Source organism: Chelonia mydas, chromosome 1, assembly GCF_015237465.2.
Source record: "Chelonia mydas isolate rCheMyd1 chromosome 1, rCheMyd1.pri.v2, whole genome shotgun sequence".
Lineage (NCBI taxonomy): Eukaryota > Metazoa > Chordata > Testudines > Cheloniidae > Chelonia > Chelonia mydas.
This window is the reverse complement of record NC_057849.1, coordinates 236,031,367-236,049,306: the sequence shown is the minus strand read 5'-3', so window position 1 is coordinate 236,049,306 and position 17,940 is coordinate 236,031,367. Positions and strand designations below refer to the sequence as shown.

Sequence of the window (17,940 nt, the reverse complement as noted above, 5' to 3'; positions counted from 1 at the left end):
TATTTCCTTTAGAAAATGTTGATGGGGGGGGGGGGGGAAATCGGCAACGTTTTTTTCAGAAAGAGAAAATAAATTTCTGACCAGCTCTAATTATCTAGCTACTGTCAAGTGATGCGGTGGTGGGAAATGAGGAAATGCCCTTTTTCCCCCTCCAAAATTTAAAACCACATCAAAATCAACTTTTCACACAATGAGAAGGGAAGGAAAATATGCATTTTCTCCCCATGATAAAAAAAATCTCCACTACCTACTGGATACTGAAAACAAATCCCATTTCCCGCAGCTTCCTGGATGCCAAAAGCCCCAAATGATCCCTACCTCAATACCCAAACCTCTGGCTTTCCCAAACAACTTCTGCAGTGTGCAGTCGTGTGACATTTTGAAATCCGCAATGCATTCTTCAGTGAGAATTTAACATTTGGAGAGTAGTGTAAAATACACTGAAAGCAATGTAACAATAAATAAATAGCACCAGGAACACAGTACTGATTGGATCAGTCTGAGAGAGGACAGTGAAGGGACAAGCACTTTGGGAATTCCTGTGCAGTGGTGTAGTGGAGCCAGAATGCACCAGAACTCTGTGTTCTGGAGCTTTTGCAAGGTCATGCCACATGGAAGACCCCATTTTGCTCTACAAAATGGCATTCTCCATCTGGGTTGACCTCACACATACAGTGCATGTGAGGTCACCCCACATGGAGGATGCCATTTTGTAGAGCAAACTGACATCCTCTGCACATCCTGGAGAGTGCCATTGTGTAAAGCAAGTGCACATGTGTAACTGATGGGAAAGCAGTGAATAATTCTGATCCTGCACAAGATAGAATAGAACCCATTTTCTCCTAGGTGGGCTAAGAGCAGTAAAAATTTGTCATTAAAATCAGCCCACCTATTTTCCATTCACTCCCTCCAGTGGAGACACTGGACTGTTCAGGCACTTCTGCTTGGTCTGGAGATTAGGTGGGAGAGTTGTGGAGATGGTGCTGCAGCGGCAGCTCAGTGAGGACCATTTGTAAGGGATTTAATATAGATAGGCCTGATTTAGCTGTCGGAGAAAAATAATCACTGAATCCTGGCTGCACTGAAGTCAATGGCAAAATCCCATCCTGCAACATCTGCTCTCACTTCTATGAGCTCTATTGTCAATGATTTTTTTGGCATATGACTTGTAAAATTAATAGTGACTGCCAGAGTCCTGTGAATACTCTTTGGTAACGTTTCTCATCCATTTTCTGTGTCAGTGTAATGAAGTCACTTTTTAACCATTTGGTTGCTACATAATATGCTCAGTCAAGCACGAGAGAAGAAATATGTCTCTCCGCACCTTTGTTCTGTGCTTCAAGGACAGCATTTTAAAGTGCAAGTGCCCCAGTGGGGCCCGGACTCTTCAATATGGTGTTTTCAGAAGATGCAACAAAACTGAGCCATGGAAGGGTTACTACAAATTTTCATCTGCCATAGGGCCATGTCCAGCTGTCACTGATGACAAGGAAAACCTGCCAGTGCCTTCAGTGGAGAAATGGATCAAGTCTTTATCTAGTAGACATGGACACAATCTGAAACAAATGAATAGACCTCTTGCATACTCTCTCCCTTGAGTTAGATGCTTTTCAAAATCAAGAACTTTCATAGAGTTCATAGATTCAGAGCATTTAAGGCCAGAAGGAATCATTAGATCATCTTGTCTGATCTTCTGTATAACCACAGGCCATTACGTTTCACCCAGTTACCCCTGTATTGAGCCCAATAACTTGTGTTAGGCTAAAGCATATCCTTCAGAAAGGCACCCAGTCTTGATCTGAAGACTTCAAGAAATGGAGAATCCACCACTTCCCTTGATAGTTTGTTCCAGTTTGTTTAACCCTCACTGTTAAAAATGTGTGCCTTATCTCTCATTTCAATTTGTCTGCATTTAGCTTCCAGCCATTGGTTCTTGTTATGTCTTTCTCCACTAGATTAAAGAGCCCTTTAGTACCTGCTATTTTCTCCGTTGTACAATGTAACCAAATCACCACTCGGTCTTCTTTTTGATAAGCTAAACAGCTCAAGCTCTTTAAGTCTCTCACTTAAGGCATTTTCTCCAGTCCTCACATTGTTTTTGTGGCTCTTTTCTGTATACTCCCTCTTTAATTTTTCAATGTCCTTTTTAAATGTATTCCAGAATCAATATTCCAACATCAGTCTCACCAATGCCATATGCAGAGGTAAAATCATTCCCTACCTTCTACTCCCCTATGTATACATTCAAGAATTGCATGAGTCCTTTTTGTCACAGCATGACACTGGGAACACATCTTGAGTTGTTTGTCCATCACGGACCCCCTAGATCCATTTCAGAGCTATAGCTTTCCAGGATGCCCTGTTCCGTAGGTATGTACAAGGGTAGGTATGGCCTACATCCATGCTCCTAGATATATAACTTTGCATTTGGCTATATTAAACTTCATTTTGTTTGAGTGGGCCCAGTTTACCAAGCAATCCAGAACACTCTGTCTGACTGCCCTTTTTTGTCATCATTTAATGCTCTGTCAGTATTTGTGTCATCTGCAAATTTTGTCAGCAGTGATTGTATATTTACTTCCAAATCATCGATGAAAATGTTGAATGGGGTTGGGCCTAGTACTTATCTCTGCAGAACCCCACTAGAAACTCCCCCATTCAATGACGATTCTCCATTGATAGCTACATTTTGAGATATCAGTCAATCCATTTAATGTGTGATTTATTGATACTGTATATTGCTAATTTTTAATCAGAATGTCACGTGGTACTAAAGTTAAATGCTTTACAAAAGTCTGTGTGTTATAGCTATGCAGTTACCTTTATCAACTAAACCTGAAATCTCATACAAAAATTGAAATCAGGTTTGTTCGACAAGACCTATTTTCCATAAAACCATGTTGACTGACATTAATTATATTCCTATCCTTTAATTCTTAATTAGTATGAATCCTGTGTTATCTTTTCCATTATTTTGCCCAGGATTGATGTCAGGCTAACAGGTCTGTAATTACCCAGTCATCCTGCGTGCCCTTCTTGAATATCGGTACAACATTAGCACTCTTCTGGAATTTCCTTGATATTCCAAGATTTATTAAAAATTCACATCAGTGGGCCATAGATCTTCTCAGCCACCTCTTTTATTAATCTTGGGTGCAAGGACTCTTGGGTCTGCTGCTAGTCAATGCAGTTTAACATCCTCCTTAGTTACAAATGAACTAGAAAGCACTTCATCCTCCTCATGTGATATGAATACATTATCCTGCTTCTTTCCAAATAAAGAACAGAAATATTTATTGAACACTTTTGCCTTTCCTGTATCCATATTAATAATATTACTTGCTCTGTACAGTTTGAGCCTGATGTTCTACAGAAAAAGCCTCACCTTTTCTGCTCTTCCTGCTATTACAACCAAACTTGTGTGCTTCTCTTATTGCTGAGAGGCTCAACCTTGTAGTCTGGAAACGTCAACATACCATTTACACCAAAACACAAAGATAATCACAGGTGTTGGGCCCAGATCCTGCAACAGGCTCCATGCAGGCAGTGCTGCATCTATGTGGACCCCAGTTGAAATTAATGCCTGTGTGGAGCTCATTGCAGGATTGGCATTTAAGTGATCTACAGCAGCTGGAATGTAAAAAAAACCCAACGTGAATAGGTGACATAGATTTTCCAGCCACCTCTGGTTTGAAGTCCTCTGTTGGGGAGGGCGAGTTGTAAGGCTTCAAGACTGTATATAAGTAAATGCACCACTTATAACCCCCCTCATTCAGGACCCCAGGCACCTGCACCAACTGTGATATCCTGCTGTATTTACTATGTGCGACATTGTGGCGCCACAAACACGGCCAAGTAGGGAACTAATGAGGTTTTAATGGCACCTTTTGTAAACGGCTGGATTTAAAAATACAACCAAAAACATTCATATTAAAATATAAAGCTGTTTATCTAGATGGAGGACAGAACGCACTTTGAAGTTACAGAGTAGCAGCCGTGTTAGTCTGTATCCGCAAAAAGAACAGGAGGACTTGTGGCACCTTAGAGACTAACCAATTTATTTGAGCATGAGCTTTCGTGGGCTACAGCTCACTTCATCGGATGCAAGTTAGTTAGTTAGTAATAAATATCATGATAAAGGGTAGCATATATAGGTCTAAGTTGGTTGGACCACCATGTGTTTGAGTATAGGCATGTCTGTTCTCATGTGGAAGTTGTTTTTTGTTCCTTCATATGGATGCTTGTAGTTTTCATTTCCTCTCTTTCTTGTGTGTTTCTTTTTTACACATCTCTCTTCTTGATCATTTTAAATCTGTTAACATTTTGAGGTGCACACAAAAAAGGAAACAAATGATTTTGTCCGCGTTGAGAGAGAAATGAGAGAGAATTATTATCATTATTATTCCTTTATTTCATTTCAGTAATGCACTCAGATTGCTCATTACACAAGTAGAGACAGTTCCTCCCTAGGAAAGCTTGTATTCAGACAGAGAGACATAAAAATAGGGTGCACTGGGCAATGCAGAGTAGGGGGGACATCATAATTTTTTTTTAAAATGTGCTGTAAATTAATTTGTTGTGGGCATCATGGAAGAAGGGGGTTTTGAGAGGGACTTGATAGAAGCAGTGCTATAATAAATAGTATTAAAATTGCTTAAAATTGTATTTGCTACCATCCTAAATTTCCACTTCATAAACCTTTGTCCTGCTCTTAGAGTCAAAAGTTCAAATGCAAGATAAAATTTATACTCTCAGCTATGTTTGTGACAGCAACAGTGACATCCTGTGGCCACTTAAAAAATAGTCTAGGTTCTGATTCTCCACAGCCTTATGAAATGAGTATAAAATGCACTGTAGCAGAATGGTAGTGTGTTAAACTCACTCTGAACTCCCTTTCCACAAGTGTAGATGGCTTTACAAAGTGAAAGAAACTCAGTTTTTTTATCATGTAGTTCCAAAAAAATATACTATATACGCTGAATAATATGCTACTCTGTTGTACCCACACAATGCCATTGAAGTCACTCTGAGCTCAATTGTGGTTTTAGGGCATCATTGGAGTTCACCTCGCTACCTCTGCTCCACTTCATTTTTACTTAAAGTTTATTTTGAGGACTTAAGTGGTGCACAGGCTTTGCGCTGGCCTTTTGCACGGGTGTGAATTTCACTCTGGGGATAGAGTTGGTCAACATTTTTGTGCAGAAAGTTGTCCTGCTGAAAATGTTTTTTTCAAAACTACAGTAGTGCATGTTTCGCAGGCAGATGGCAATTTTGATTAAATAAAAAAATCAGTTTTCCCACCAGAAATTTCAAAGCAAAAATTTCTGGGTTTAATCCACGTTTCTTAACAAACCAAACTGTTTTGTTCTGACTTAAAAGGTTGTTTTTGTTTACAGAAACTGAAATGAAATGACTTGAAGTATAAAACTAGATTCTCAAAGAAAAATTTCATTTATTTTTCGCTTAAAAAGCTGTTTCATTTCAGTTTTCTTGAAGAAGTGGAAACGTTTTAAGTTTAAACTTAATTTTAGGTTCATTTAAAAATGTGGAGTTGAAATGAAGTTTGTGTTTCAAATTGGTTTGCAACTTCCAACGTTTTTCAATGGAGAGATTTTGAATTAAGACTTCTTATTTGGAAACTTTTCAGTTTTCCAACCAACTGTACCTGCAAGCAATTACAGGTGCTAGTCTCATTCATATATGTCTACTTTTTTTGTTAAGCTCTTTCTCCCAAAAAAGTCCCTTTGGCAGTGAATAGCCAAGCTTAATTTTTTGACTTAATTATATATTAAGTTAGATCTTGTTTCTAACATCTTTGTCTTGTTCTCCCCAGCCCCAGTGTCACCAGAGATCACCTCAGTAGAATATTTCAACAATCTGCTGTATGTCAGTTGGACGTATGGAGATGATGGGACTGACCTGTCTCATTCCAGGATGCTGCACTGGATGGTCATTGCTGAAGGCAAGAAAAAAATCAAAAAGAGCGTAAGTCAATAGGATTTTTAAAGCTTTGTGACTGCGCATTTGGTCTTTCGAATGTTTCAGAAAAAAAAAGGTTGTCCTGCTCAATACATAAACTTCATATTACAAACTAAGGTCAGGTCGATTGAGCTTCTGCAAACCCTAGTGGGTTAAGTGTACCCCTTTGCAGAGAGTCAGTATAAGGGCTTACAACCCATTTAAGACTTTTTAAAATATAGTCCTTCTTGGTTTTTTAAAGAAAGAATGGGTTTCCCGTCAGTTGTATCAATTTCAGGAGAACTTGTCTGTTCTTCTAGGGGAATTGTGGGAAGGGCATTGGACGACTATCCACAAATGACTGATTTTAGCCTGCATCCTTACTGCAAAGTGGGCAGGTTCCACCCTGAGTTAAACCAGCTCTGAGGCATACCCCAGCTGGATCAGCTAGCCTAGGCTTACAGCACTTCCAAACCCAAGTCAGAGGTGTTTGTGTGTGGAGGGTGGTGGTGGTGGAGACTGGGTTTGAACTTGGGTAGGACCCTGGGTTAAGTTTTTGCTACCCCAGACCAGAAGCATTGAGGTCGATCATGAGAATTAGTAAGTGAAACTACGATTAAGTGTCTGAAATGTTGAGGTGCTGAGCACCTACTATATCCATAAAATGAATTGGGAATTGTGGCTGGCTAGCACCTTTTATGATCCACACTTGCAAATAGAAAGCTAAACCAAGCAGGCTCATTTTAAATGTGTACAAAGGAAACAAATAGCACAAATGTGGTAAAATTAAGTGAGAATTTAAAAATGCAACCATAGTTTTACTAATATAAAGTACTATCAGTAAAACAAATAATATTTCTTTAAAAAATAAATGAATTATATGATTTTTGACCCTACGTTCCTTCAATTTTTAGTTACTAGTGACTTAACCCAAAAACATGCCTGTGTTTCCTTTTTAGTTGCAGGCAATATAATTTGCACATTATTTTTTCAGGTGGTTATAATTACACAATTGGTTGAGGATAGGTACTATCATGAGGTTTCTGATGTGCATTGCTTGTAGCTGGGGTAGAAATGTGATGGGAACAACCTTTCTTATGGCATTTCACCAACTCTGATTCCTGTTTCAGTGGCAACTGGGAAATGGGAGAGGTGCATGGACATTAAAAATAATAGAGCAAAAGTTATTCAAACTCTTTTTGAACCTCAAAGCACATTCAGTTCCAGGTTCAATTTAAATTCTGGGCATGGTTCAAGTCAGTTCTTCCTATGGCCTGAGCCTGCAATCCACTCTGTGCAGGTAGACCTATGCGGAGTCTCTGTGAAGTCAGCAGGGTTCCATATGGGTGCAAGGATCCTCCCTTGCAAATCTAGAGGCAGGATCTTGGGTTATATCTGTACAGGCTCACCCATCCCTAACTTTTATATTATTCCTAGAGATTCCAAACTGATTTTCAAATACCGAAAGTTCCAGGGTGCTCTGATCTGTGGTTTGGTCAGAGTTATTCAAAAGTTTGATGTAACTTGCAAAATCCAGATTTAAAAAGTCCCCTCAGAGTTGTTTTTTAAAAAATCTTTTACTAGCTATGTTTGTTTCAACCAATCGGAAATATACTGTAAAATTTACTTCTCTCTGCACTGTGACATTCTGTTGAACTTGTGTCTTGCATCCATCAATGTCATTGGGAATTAGAACATATAACGAGTGCAGAGTATGCAGAAGTGATTTACGCTGATGATTAGAATTTTGTCCACAGTGCATTAAGTGCTTGATTTATTTCTTCAAACAGGCTCTCTTGTTTGGATAATATTTAATACTTGGTACCAATGATCATTGTAGGTGACACGGAATGTGATGACTGCAGTTCTGAGCCTGCCTCCGGGAGACATCTACAACCTTTCAGTAACTGCTTGTACTGAGAGAGGCAGCAACACCTCCACACCACAGATTGTGAAACTGGGTGAGAATGTGTTTGTTTGCCTGGTTAATTGTATGTAGTTTCCCTCTCTTGGCTATTAGGGCAGATTCAGTACCTTCCTCAGCTCAAAAATATAGGCACTCGCTCTTTTTATTTAATAAGGGTTATAATATACTCACTTTGACTGGTACCTTATGCTGAGAGTAGTCCCATTCGCTTCAGTGGGTCTACTCTCCAAACAAGGTTCTACTCAAAGTATGTAGGGGAGACAGTATCTCGCCCTAAGAGGCAGTAAGTAGAGCCTATCCAGAATAACATGAGAGCACTATTGTCCCATAATTGTTTCCCTATGATTGGTCCAAACACACCCAGACTTTAGAATAAGAACCCAAGCTTTGCAGCTGACCTCTGTTGGTCCAAACCAGAACCCTTCAAACATTTGAAAAGTTCCCTTCTGGATCTGAACTCTGGCTTGGACTGATTCCAAGTCCCCCTCCCACCCACCCTCCAAAAAAAAAATTACAAATATTTTCTCAATTGAAGAGCCACACTGTAATTTTTACAACAGCAATAAATCCACTGAAGTGAAATCTTCCCTCATTTACCTGTGTGTCTGTAACACACACATCAAGTAAAATGTGTCTTGGCTGGAGGGACTTACCAGGACATTTCATCCTCTGATGTCTTGAGGAGCAGGGCGAGGATAAGGTAATGGAGGCTATCTCTACATCTTCTAATATTGCTACTCTGCTGCTGCTCTGGAAACTTTGAGTCCCAGAAGTGCCTTGAACTGTAGCTTGTGAAATCTTGGGGTTTGTCTAATTACTGGTGTCGGCACAAAACCCACTGTGAAGGTGAGGGAGATACTGTTGGTAACTTGAGACTGGATTATCCCCCAGGGATCTGTGCAAAATGGAGCTCTCTATTACATAAAGTATGAGGAGCAGCCAGAGACGGACCTCGTCAATGGCAATAGCAATCCTGTTTGGTTGGATGGGAGGCATGAGAACAACTGTTTTTGCAGAAGGGAGCTCCCTTCCACATAAATCCCTGAAATGCATTGATGTTGGGAGACAGTGCAGCCTCCACAATCTGTGATTCCCCCAGGCCTCTACCACTAGATGGAATATTTCATTCTGTGGAGTTTTCCTTCCCCACACCAGTCCTATCCCACAGGCATTTCCACAAAAATGTGTGTTTGGGTGTTAATCTGGCTCCTGAATATCAATAGCCAGGTGTTTTCTGAATGCTATTTGGAAAAGTTTGAGTCCTTCAAGTAGCATCATCATTCACATGATTCAGAAAATGGAATGTATTATTCATATTGCATGTCCCTGTAACCATTCTTTGACAAAAAGGGCTGTTATTTCTGGCTTGCTTATGGAGCGGGAAATATGCTGTATGGGCTGGTTAATATGGAAGAATTTGGGTGTTCTGCCCTAGTTCTTCTGTTTGATATTTAAGAGAAAACACAACAAATACAGTTTAGATAAATCACTTCTAGACTCCACCACTCTTTATTTCATGCCTTTAACATTTTAATTTTGCACAAAGAATAGTAAAGGTGGTTTACCTTGGCAAAGGTCAGCCCTACAGTCTCTCCTTGGTGTTTTTGAGGGAGCAGAGAGATCTGGGATTAGAAATCCTGTGAATCTATTCTAAGTGGTAGATGCAGAGGTGAAAATAAGCCAGTACACCCCGGTATGGCATACTGGCAAAAGCCGGTGCGCCATACCAGGGTGGATCGGCTTCCTCAGGTGCAATTTAAGGGGCCTGTGACTCCCAGCAGCAGCTGGAGCCCCCGGCCCTTTAAATTGCTGCCAGAGCCCCGCTGCAGGAGCCCTGGGATAGCGGCGGTGGGACTCGGGCGGCGATGTAAAGGGCCCGGGGCAGTAGCGGCGGTCGAGCCCTGGGCGTTTTAAATCCTCCCCAGAGCCCTGCCGCCGCTTCCCCAGGGCTCCGGCAGGCTCCGGGGACGATTTAAAGGGCCCGGGGCGGTAGTGGCGGCTGGAGCCCCTTCCCCGGAGCCCTGCTGCTGGAGCCCTGGGGAAGCAGCGGCGGGGCTCTGGGGACGATTTAAAGGGCCCAGGGCTCGGCCGCCGCTACTGCCCTGGGCCCTTTAAACTGCTGCTAGAGGCCCCAGCTGCCGCTGTTACCCTGGGGAGAGGGAAGGAGGCACTTGTCGGTACAGGGTGGGCAGGGGCTGGCTCTGACCTCCCCCAGCCCTGCCCTGTCCGCCTGAGGCCCCGCCCCTTCCTGGGGCCAGAGCCGGCCCCAGCCCAACCCCGTACCAGTAAGTCCCTAGACTTACTTTCACCCCGGGTAGATGACTCAGCATTGGGCAGCTGTGATGAACTACTCCTGCCAAATGTGGTATCATATTCTTCCATGCTTCATCCTGGGAACTTTCCATTTGAGGAAAAATTAATCCATTTGCTTGGGGATAGGAAGGATTTATTTCAGATAATGTCCAGGCGTGAAGTTGTCTCAATTTAATATAGGCTATTCTTTATCTGTGCTCAGGGACGAAGAGGTAATTTTGTGCCTAAAGCACGGGACTGCTTCTCAGAAGATCAGACTCATCTCCAAAATGTCTGAGACACCTTGAGTGGGTCATTTTTAAAAAATAGTCTTTAATTTTGGGTGCCTCACCTTTGGGGTGCCAAATTTTAGACAGCTAGGGTGAAATCCTCGCGCCATCAAACTCAATGGTAAAGTTCCTACAGACTTCAGTGGAACGAGGTTTTCAGCCCTAGATCTTGATTGTCAGAGGAGCTGAGCCCCCATAACTCCAAATGAAGTCTATGGGACCTGTTCAGCATCCCTGAAAATTGGCCCAAAGGTTATGTCTATACTGCTATAAAAAAAACTATGGCACCGGGTCGCAGAACCCAGGTCAGCGACTTGGGCTCGCACAGCTAAAACTGCAGTGTGTAGACATTTGGGTTCAGAATGGAGCCCGGGCTCAGAGATCCATCCCCCTCACAGGTGCTCAGAGGCCAGGCTCCAGCCTGAGCCTGAACATCTTCACCTCTGTTTTATAGTCCCACAGTCAGCTGCAGGCCAGCTGTGGCCATGCTGCGAGTCTTTTATTGTAGTGTGGACATACCCTAGAAGTTTAAAAGTAGACACTCAACAGATAGGAGGTGCTCAAAATTAAAGGCTTCTTTTGGTAATTTGTATCTGAAACACAGAGATTTAGGTTCTTTATGTGTACCTGGGAATATTACATACTTTACTTCACAGGGGTGTAGTGAGGCCTAATTCATTAATGTCTGTACTGCACTTTGGTATCCAGGAGTGCATTAAAGTCCAAAATATTATTATGCCCTGGCTCCCAGGGGCACTAAAACTGAAAGTGTGTGCGCGCACACACACACACACACATTCACTCCCAGCACAAAACAACTTCCATGTTTATATCACCTCCTTATCCCGAATGACCCCAAATCACTTTGCACCTCAACATGCAGTCTGGGCAAGAGTCACTGATACCACTTTGTCTGCTCTTGCCCTGTCAAAGCAACACAAAGCATAGACTTGGAGCATCTGTCTGACTGCACTGGGTTTATAGATATTTACGGCCAGATTTTTAAAGGTATTTGGGTGCCTAATTCCCATTGAAATCAATAAGATTTGGGTGCCAAAAATACCTTTAAAAATCTGGACCCTACTATTTTGGGAGCAGTGCAAAGCAGCTGAGCATACCAATGAATACAGCCCACTGTAGATATGGGCTCACTTCCCTCCAACACCGAAACAGTACAGATGGATAGACACATGAATTTCCCCATCTTTCAAGGGTGATTAGATTTTGGTTTGGTTTGACCCTGCAAGCTGGAACAAATCAAAAGGAAAAGAAAAAAAACTTCATTCAGCCAGGTCTTTTTCTCAAGGGTTCTTGCCTATAATTAAAAAGTAAAACAGCATAATCAGAAAGTAAACAGAACCACTCCCCAGTCCTTTCTAACAACTGACTGTGATGCCTCTCCATCCTAAAGACCTTCTCCCTACCTTGCTTCCCAAACACCCACTTTTAAAACCCTTCCTCTCAGCAAAGAGACGGGGAGCTGAGCTGGAGCAAACCCAGCATTCACTACGGACCATGCGGTTCTCCTGAACTCTGCACATGAGCTGCTTATCACAGAGATAGGGACCAGCTGTACAATGTGGATCTGGTTTTGGTCCATCTCTAATTAATGTACCCAGATTCCCTTTAGTGTTTCTAACCAAACCAACCTGAACCTCAGCGAGTGTATGGGCACTGATTTATATGTTGAAGCCCTCATTCTCTACTGTGTTGCACTGTATGTGACAGGTTTCGGAGTGGTAGCCATGTTAGTCTGTATCAGCAAAAACAACAAAGAGCCCTTGTGGCACCTTAAGAGACTAACAAAAGGACTCCTCATTGGTTTTGCACTATATGAGGTCATATACACTTGTGCAAAGTGAACATAAGGCACTGCTAGCTCAAAATGGTAATGTTTTGACTCTCACTTTGCTAGAAGGGATTACACAAGGCAGGGGAGAATTAGGCCCCCAGTTTAAAGATCTTAGGCAGGTCACATGCAGGGGATTTTTCAGAGGGTCTCCTGTGGGTGCTCTGCAGATCACTAACTCTCTGGTTTTGAGCACTCATGGTTAGATGGTTGTTTTTCCAAAGCAGAATGTGGGACATTTCTGTGCTTTGAAAATCTACTCTGTGTGTTGGACACTCACGCTGCCCGGGTGCCCAGGCCTCCACTGGAGGGCCGCCCATTGAAACTTTCAGAACGTTGCTGCTGTGTGTGTCTCCCCAAGCTCTGGAAAACATGAAGCCAGATTCTCAGCTGGTGTGTAAATGGGTAAATGTCCATTGAAATAAATGGAGCTGCACCCATTTAAAATCAGTGGAGGATCTAACCTTTAACTCTGTACCTTTAATTGTCAGTTCCCCATCTATTAAATGAAGATAATACTCCCTGACCTCACAGAAGAGTTGTAAGAAATTATCTGTGAGCCCTCTGAGATCCCCTGGTGGAAGGTGTGTAATTCTATTATACATATCTCTCCAGACTTCCAGGTAAAGAAGACTTAATAGGCATAAAAACTAGGGACCTGACTCTGAGCTCACTTATACTGGGGCAAATGGAGAGTAACTCTTCTGAGGTTAATGGAGTTCCACCAGTGGCAGTCTTGCCAACCCTCACAATGGTTAGTGTGTTTCTTAAAGCCTCAAGCGCCTGCAATCAGGCTATTGCCTGACAATCCCAGCTTCAGTTTTAAAAAAAGTAAGTTTCTAGCCCTTATGGCTGCAGAGAAAAGTTTCAAAATGTGAACGCTAAACTTGGCAACATCGGAGAGCAAATAAAAGGAATGCCAAATATATGTTTTTCATTATTTTTGAAAACTTGGGGTTGGTAATACTGCTTATGTAAAACTAGTATGACTGAGAACAGGATTATGCCCTGGGTTTTAAATACTCTTGGGGAAAAGTGTATCAGCATTTGGACAACTATGCTAAGAAAGGCTTCTAAACTGCTACACTCTTTTTCTTTCAAGATTCCACCTTAAAGCTGACATTGTATCTGTATCCACTAGAGGTCAGGTTTTTATCATTTATTGATGACAATTGCCAAGACCATCTCTGAAATAAAGATAGAAGAAGGGCCTGACTGGAAACATTCAAACCACCCTGTGCCTCCTGAACTTTGGAGAAGTTTGAATATGGATCCAGATCTATGTTTCTATGCTCTGTCTCTGCAGTGAAATTGACCCAAAACCTGAGACTAGATTCTTTGTTGCCCTGCACTTTTCTATTTCGTCATTTATACCAGTGCAAAGTGTGTGCAAATCTCATGGCCATTCTGATTTTGATAGCATTTTGCACTGGTATAAATGATGACACAGGCTGGAGAGCAACAGAGAAACTAGTCCCGAGAATCCAAACTTCCCCAAACTGGGTCAAGTTCCAAAATTTAAGGGCTCAGGCCCAGCTCTGTTTTAAGATAATCAATTTAAGGGCCATGACTAATTTTTAGAGAGAGGCTTGAACAGGAAAATTCAGATCCAGATTTCTAACTCCCAAAATGTAAGGGTGTCATGGATTCAAGTTTTTGATTTAACTTGTTATAGAAAACAGGCTCAGGAATCAGACTTTGAACTCCATCCTCTCCAGCCTCCCACAGTGTTCAGGGTGCTTCAGATCTAGGTTCAGATCTATCCCTATTTATTTTCTCATTTTCACTGCAGAGGTTTGGCCCCCCCAGTACTGATTACAGTTATAAAATGCACACACATGCGCCTGAGACACAGAGTTTGTGGTACTCTTCTTTATTGCCTCATTGTGGGGGAGAGAAGTGCAAGACTCATGGTGTGTCACAAAGCCAGTGCTTCTGTTCTTAACATACCTGCAATGACACTCCTTTTTCGGCAGAATTCCATAGCCACCTGGAAGTGGGGTGATAAAGAACACCCATTGGGTTGTGCCTCCCCAATTAGGGGAGGGAAAAACCATTAAGAAAAATCCCAGAGCCCTTAAACCCAGCAGGAGTCTAGGCAGGAGAGGGAAGGAACAGCTTATTCCTTCTACTCCTTCCATTTACTGATACTGCATCTTTCCCACCCTGCTTTGTCCCTTTCCACCCCACCCATTCCCAGGGCAGCTCTCATTTCCCCCTCTCCTCCTTGCTGCCTATGCAGCACTGAGCTGCAGGGCAGGGAAAGCAGTCCATCAGGTTACCTAGAGAGACAGTTGTACAGACATCTGAAAGCTATGCCAAGAACTAAGATCCAAGGATGGTAGGTTTGGGGGGGAAGAAATACCAAAATCCAGTAGCCAGTCTCTGCACTTGAGCTCCTCACCAGAACCAACACCCCTATATCATACCAGCAGCCCCCCAACCCTGCAGTTAGCTTTCCACCCCATTAGACCATCTACCCTCCTACCACTATTTCTACCCAGGACCCATCATCCCCTCAGCAAGCACACCTTACAACCAGGCGGCGGCAGCAACAACAACAAGCCCCTGATTTCTCGTCATGAAGCCAACTCACAGTTCTTTGCAGCTGCAAGGGAGTGTGGGATGTAGTGGATTATAGGACAGGTTTTGGGGGATGGTGAGCCAGGCCAAAGAAGTTTGAGGAGAACGGCTGCTTTCTGGAATCAAGTAGAGAAAGAGAGCATTTTCTGCACCCATCTAAAACATACCCAAATCCAGTGTCTCTGAATGTTCTACACAGAATGACAGCAGTCAAGATTTGTAGTTCTAACTGACCCGCACAATATTTTTTTTCCTAACAGTTGGGCAACCTTTTTTTTCCTCCAAGAACTTATGCAAATATGTCTATTAATAGAACATTTCCCCAGACTGTCTGAATGGGGAAGAGAAGTGATTATCCAGCAAGCCAATCCGAGAACTGTTAAATAGAGAAGAAAAACCAAGATGCTTAGCCATCTTCCTGTTTTACATCAGTTGCTTAATCGCTGTGTTAATGTCACAGATCATCTCTGAAGGAAAAGAAAAAATTCAAGAAGGGCAGTATTCATTACACTGATTCTGTTTGCTGGTTTCCCCCTGTTGATTTTCCAAAGACCAAAAGATAAGCTTAGTGAAAGGAGATTCTCTCTCTCTCTCATCCAGAACCAGCTCCTCCAAAATCATTGTTTGCTGTGAACAAGACCCAGACTTCAGTGACTCTGCTATGGGTGGAGGAAGGAGTGGCTGATTTCTTTGAAGTCTTCTGCCAGCAGGCTCGCTCTGGTCAAGAAACAAAGTTGCAGGTATGTGGCCGCCTCTTTCTCTACCTCACCTCGTCCATTTTGGACCCTGATATTGACAACATGTCCTTAGGGCCTGGTTCTCTGCTGCTTTTCATGGTGTGTAGTCATGTACTCCTGTGCAGAATGGCTGTAAAACAATATAAAATTGGAACATGGTAGCATCTTACATCCACTTCACACTCATTCACAGAAGGTGCAAGGCAGTGGAGAATAAAGCCCTTGAAATACTGACATATTTAAATCCTCCTTCTGTCTTGCTAACTACACACATGAAACTAGGGATTTTAACTGGCTGAGCAGGTTTCCTGTGTGTTGGAGAACAAGCTGGGGACAGTATTCATTGGCCAAAGGGCAAAGCGGCTCCAACAAGCTCCACAAAGCCATCTGAACCTAGGGGGTGGGAGGTAGGAGGGATAAAGATGAAGAGTGGGGAATACACAGCAACATAGCTAGCTGAGAGGGGTATATAGCCCTGAATGTGGTGTCCCATGTTTCTGTTGTGGTCCTCATCCATTCTTCAGGCCTGTTTCCTGCAGTACTATGAGCTGCGTAGGGTCCTCCCTCGTACAGTAAGAATTTCTTGGAAAAGATGGCTGCTCCTCATCTATTTTGTTCCTCACAGGGCCGTTTCCTCCAAGGCCCACCCGCTCAGCTCCATCAACATGCCACCTTTTCTCTCTACCTAAATAGATACTGATGTGGCCCCCATCATCATGATGTTTGAGCACCTAGTCTCATATTAACTCAGAGGGAAACAGAGATCAAGGCAACATGAATGCCTGGTGATAGAGCCTGTGCAGCGCATGAAACTTACTTTCTACTCCTCCTGAGACAGCTGGAGCACCTGTTTTGGATCACAGTTCTCCTACTTGAGCACCATAGGATGTCATTTAAAAAACCCCACACCTTTTATGCTATTCTAGACACACACTATAGCACTATGTAGGGTAAGTCCCATGATTTTATGTAGGGTTTTCCATTGAAACGGTATCCTGAAATTGGAGGTGGGCTGGAACTGAAAAGCCATGTACAAACATCCTAACTTTGGGATAGTTCACACCCAGATTTGGATCCAAAAATTTCCATGGTGAGTAACTTAAAAACATCGACTCATAATTCCAATAACAGAGACAGAGTAATTCTGAGATCGATGTAAAGGAGAAAAGATAGGCTGAGATGTAGATAAAAGAGAGCTGATGACTTTGAGACAAGGAAAGACTGTTCCAGCTGGCAGGAGGTGCAATGGTTCTCATATCGATGGGCGCAAGGAGAAATAGTCAGTGTTAGATAAATGGAGAGAACAAAGAAGGCAGAGTAAAGACCATGGCCAATATTTTTAAAAAAAAAGTTAGGCTCCTAAATCCCCGGCCCCGCCTCCTCCCCCGGGCGTGCTGCATTTCCCGCCCCCCCATTACTTCCTGCAGCTCCCCCACACACACAACACCCCACCCTAGCTCACCTCCGCTCCACCTGCTCCCCTGAACACGCCACCACTCTGCTTCTCCCCCCTTCCTCTCAGGCGAGGGAGAGGCAGTGCGTTCAGGGGAGCAGGCGGAGTGGAGGTGAGCGAGGGCGGGGGGGGGGAGCGCAGGAAGTAAGTGCGGGGGGAGTAGAGGAACCACTCCCCGCCCCAGCTCACCTCCGCTCCACCACCGCCGCCTCCCCCGGCGCGCCGCCGCTCAGCTTCTCCTCCCTCCCTCCCAGGCTTGCTGCGCAAAACAGCTGTTTCGCACGTGGCAAGTCTGGGAGGGAGGGGGGAGAAGCAGAACGGAGGCAGCGCGCTCGGGGGAGCAGGCGGAGGCAGAGTGGATGCGAGCTGGCGTGGCGGGGGCACATTTGCAGAATGCTACCCCTAGAAATGCTACCGCCCCAAGCACCTGCTTGTTTTGCTGGTGCCTAGAGCCGGCCCTGGCTGGAAGGGATTTTGAGAAGTCATCAAGTCCAGCCCCCTGCACTGAGGCATGTCCAAGTAAACCTAGACCATCCCTGACTAGTGTTTGAATGATATTAGCCTTTTTTACAGCTTCATCACATTGTTGACTCATATTCAATTTGTGATCCACAATAACCCCCAGATCCTTTTCAGCAGTACTTCTACTTAGTCAGTTGTTCCCCATTTTGTAGCTGTGCATTTGATTTTTCCTTCTTAAGTAAAGTACTTTACATTTGTCTTTATTGAATTTCATCTTGTAGAATTCAGACCAATTCTCCAATTTGTCAAGGTCTTTTAAATTCCAATCCTGGCCTCCAAATTGCGTGCAACCCTTCCCAGATTTATGTCACCCACAAATTGTATTAACG

The 17,940-nt window shown here is 43.2% G+C and overlaps 1 protein-coding gene across 5 annotated transcripts in view; it reads left to right on the top strand.

Annotated features, from left to right (window-relative positions):
- The window catches only part of PTPRO (protein tyrosine phosphatase receptor type O), a 211,640-nt gene that overhangs the window by 151,678 nt on the left and 42,022 nt on the right, over positions 1 to 17,940 (top strand). For 4 of the 5 annotated variants that reach the window (XM_007060563.4, XM_043539323.1, XM_037877059.2 and 1 more), the window contains exons 11-13: positions 5,834 to 5,985; positions 7,799 to 7,919; positions 15,500 to 15,639. In XM_007060563.4, the coding sequence (XP_007060625.2) occupies positions 5,834 to 5,985; positions 7,799 to 7,919; positions 15,500 to 15,639 (413 nt within the window). Of the gene's footprint in view, positions 1 to 5,833; positions 5,986 to 7,798; positions 7,920 to 15,499; positions 15,640 to 17,940 lie in introns of those variants that run through there. The other variant, XM_037877064.2, reaches the window with a different exon arrangement.